Below are 1543 nucleotides of genomic sequence, written 5' to 3' on the forward strand. Positions count from 1 at the left end.
AGAATTATTTCCAAGATCAATGATGACGGTTATTTGGCTGTATGGTCAGCCAAAAATTCAATTAATTAAAATAATATAAAAATGAATTTTTGTTGTTGTAATTCACTACTGTTTGAAAAACCTGATTATTATTTTTATTTATATATATCGTTATCCTGTATTAATATCAATTTTACTAACTTATTTAACACATAATTTTAATTAACGTATAATTTTTGAGACATGATTTATGAAGGCAAAAACCTTTTTTTATTTTATTTGAAATTAGTAATAATTATTTTTTTTGATTATTTTAAAGATAAAAATTTTTAGTTTTTATTATTAAAAATGGGTAAATTGGTCAATTGTTCAAATAAAACACAACTTTTTAAATATATTTTTAAAAATCATATATTATTATCACCAATATTTCGACTTTAGCTTATAAATAATTTACTAAATTTATTTTTGAAACGTTTAAATTGATAAATTGTTTAAATAATACACTATTTTTAAATTATTTTTAAAAATTGTATATTAGCGTCACTAATATGTCAACTACAGCCTAGAATCATCTTCAGGGTGACAGCATGATAGACTCTCGACGAAATATTGTTGAAAATAATATATAATTTTTAAAAATAATCATTAGGGTGCAGAATGCTATAGACCAGGGCTATTCAGATCAGATACGATCGTGGCTTAGTACAAGTCACTGTGCAGATTGAAGGGCCGCAGCAACAAGTACATACACCCATGGTTTTTTTGAAGAATATTACAAATGCGGTGATAATGTTAAATTTAGTTTTGTTCATTAATTCATTTGAATTCTTTTTTTTTTGGAATACTATAAAAATAAAATAGTGTAATTTTACTAAAATATATAACAAAGGAAAATTTTTATATTGTAGAAGATTGAAACATGTTGCGAAACTCGTGTGGCTCGTGGGCCATGCTTCGGACATGACTATAATCAAAGTTTTTAATATATCACTTTTAAAAATAGTTCTAAAAATAGTGTATTTGAACAATTTATTAATCTATCCATTTCAAAAAAAAATTTAGTAAATTATTTTCAGTGTACTCGTGTCGTACACTGGAATGGAAGAAAGTGCTCCGGCTTTAAAGGTGTTTCATTCGGTACCCGCGGGTAGAAAACGCGGTAGAGGACGTCCGCATCGTCAGTGGAAGGACTAGGTGATCAATGATTTGAGGGTGCTTGATACTATTAACTGGCAACAGCAAGCAACTAAACGGGCTTGCTAGCGGAGGTTACTCGACGCGGTCAAGGTCGTCTCACGCCTGTAATGGCCCACTAAGTAAGTAAGTCATAATAAGTAAGATACAAATTGGCTTGTAATAGAGAAAGTATTTGATTATTTATCTGTATATAGCATTCCTTACCTAACATTTAGAAACATATTTTTGTTAAAAAATCACTGAAAGTTCTATAATATTTGACTGATGAAGTCAAAAAGTTTCAAACTCTTTTTCGAAACGCATAAAAATCTTGAGTACTATAGTACATAAAAATTTAATTAAATTAATTGTAGATACATGAATG

At 27.9% G+C, this 1543-nt stretch overlaps 1 protein-coding gene across 1 annotated transcript in view; it reads left to right on the forward strand.

Annotated features, from left to right (window-relative positions):
* Window positions 1–1176, forward strand: part of LOC119674729 (angiotensin-converting enzyme-related protein-like) — a 25709-nt gene extending 24533 nt beyond the window's left edge. The window contains exon 4 of the mRNA XM_038085885.1: window positions 1059–1176. Coding sequence (XP_037941813.1) covers window positions 1059–1176 — 118 coding nt within the window. The remainder of the gene's footprint in view (window positions 1–1058) is intronic.
* The last annotated feature ends 367 nt before the right edge of the window (window positions 1177–1543 follow it).

Source organism: Teleopsis dalmanni, chromosome 2 (genome assembly GCF_002237135.1).
Source record: "Teleopsis dalmanni isolate 2A chromosome 2, ASM223713v2, whole genome shotgun sequence".
NCBI lineage: Eukaryota > Metazoa > Arthropoda > Insecta > Diptera > Diopsidae > Teleopsis > Teleopsis dalmanni.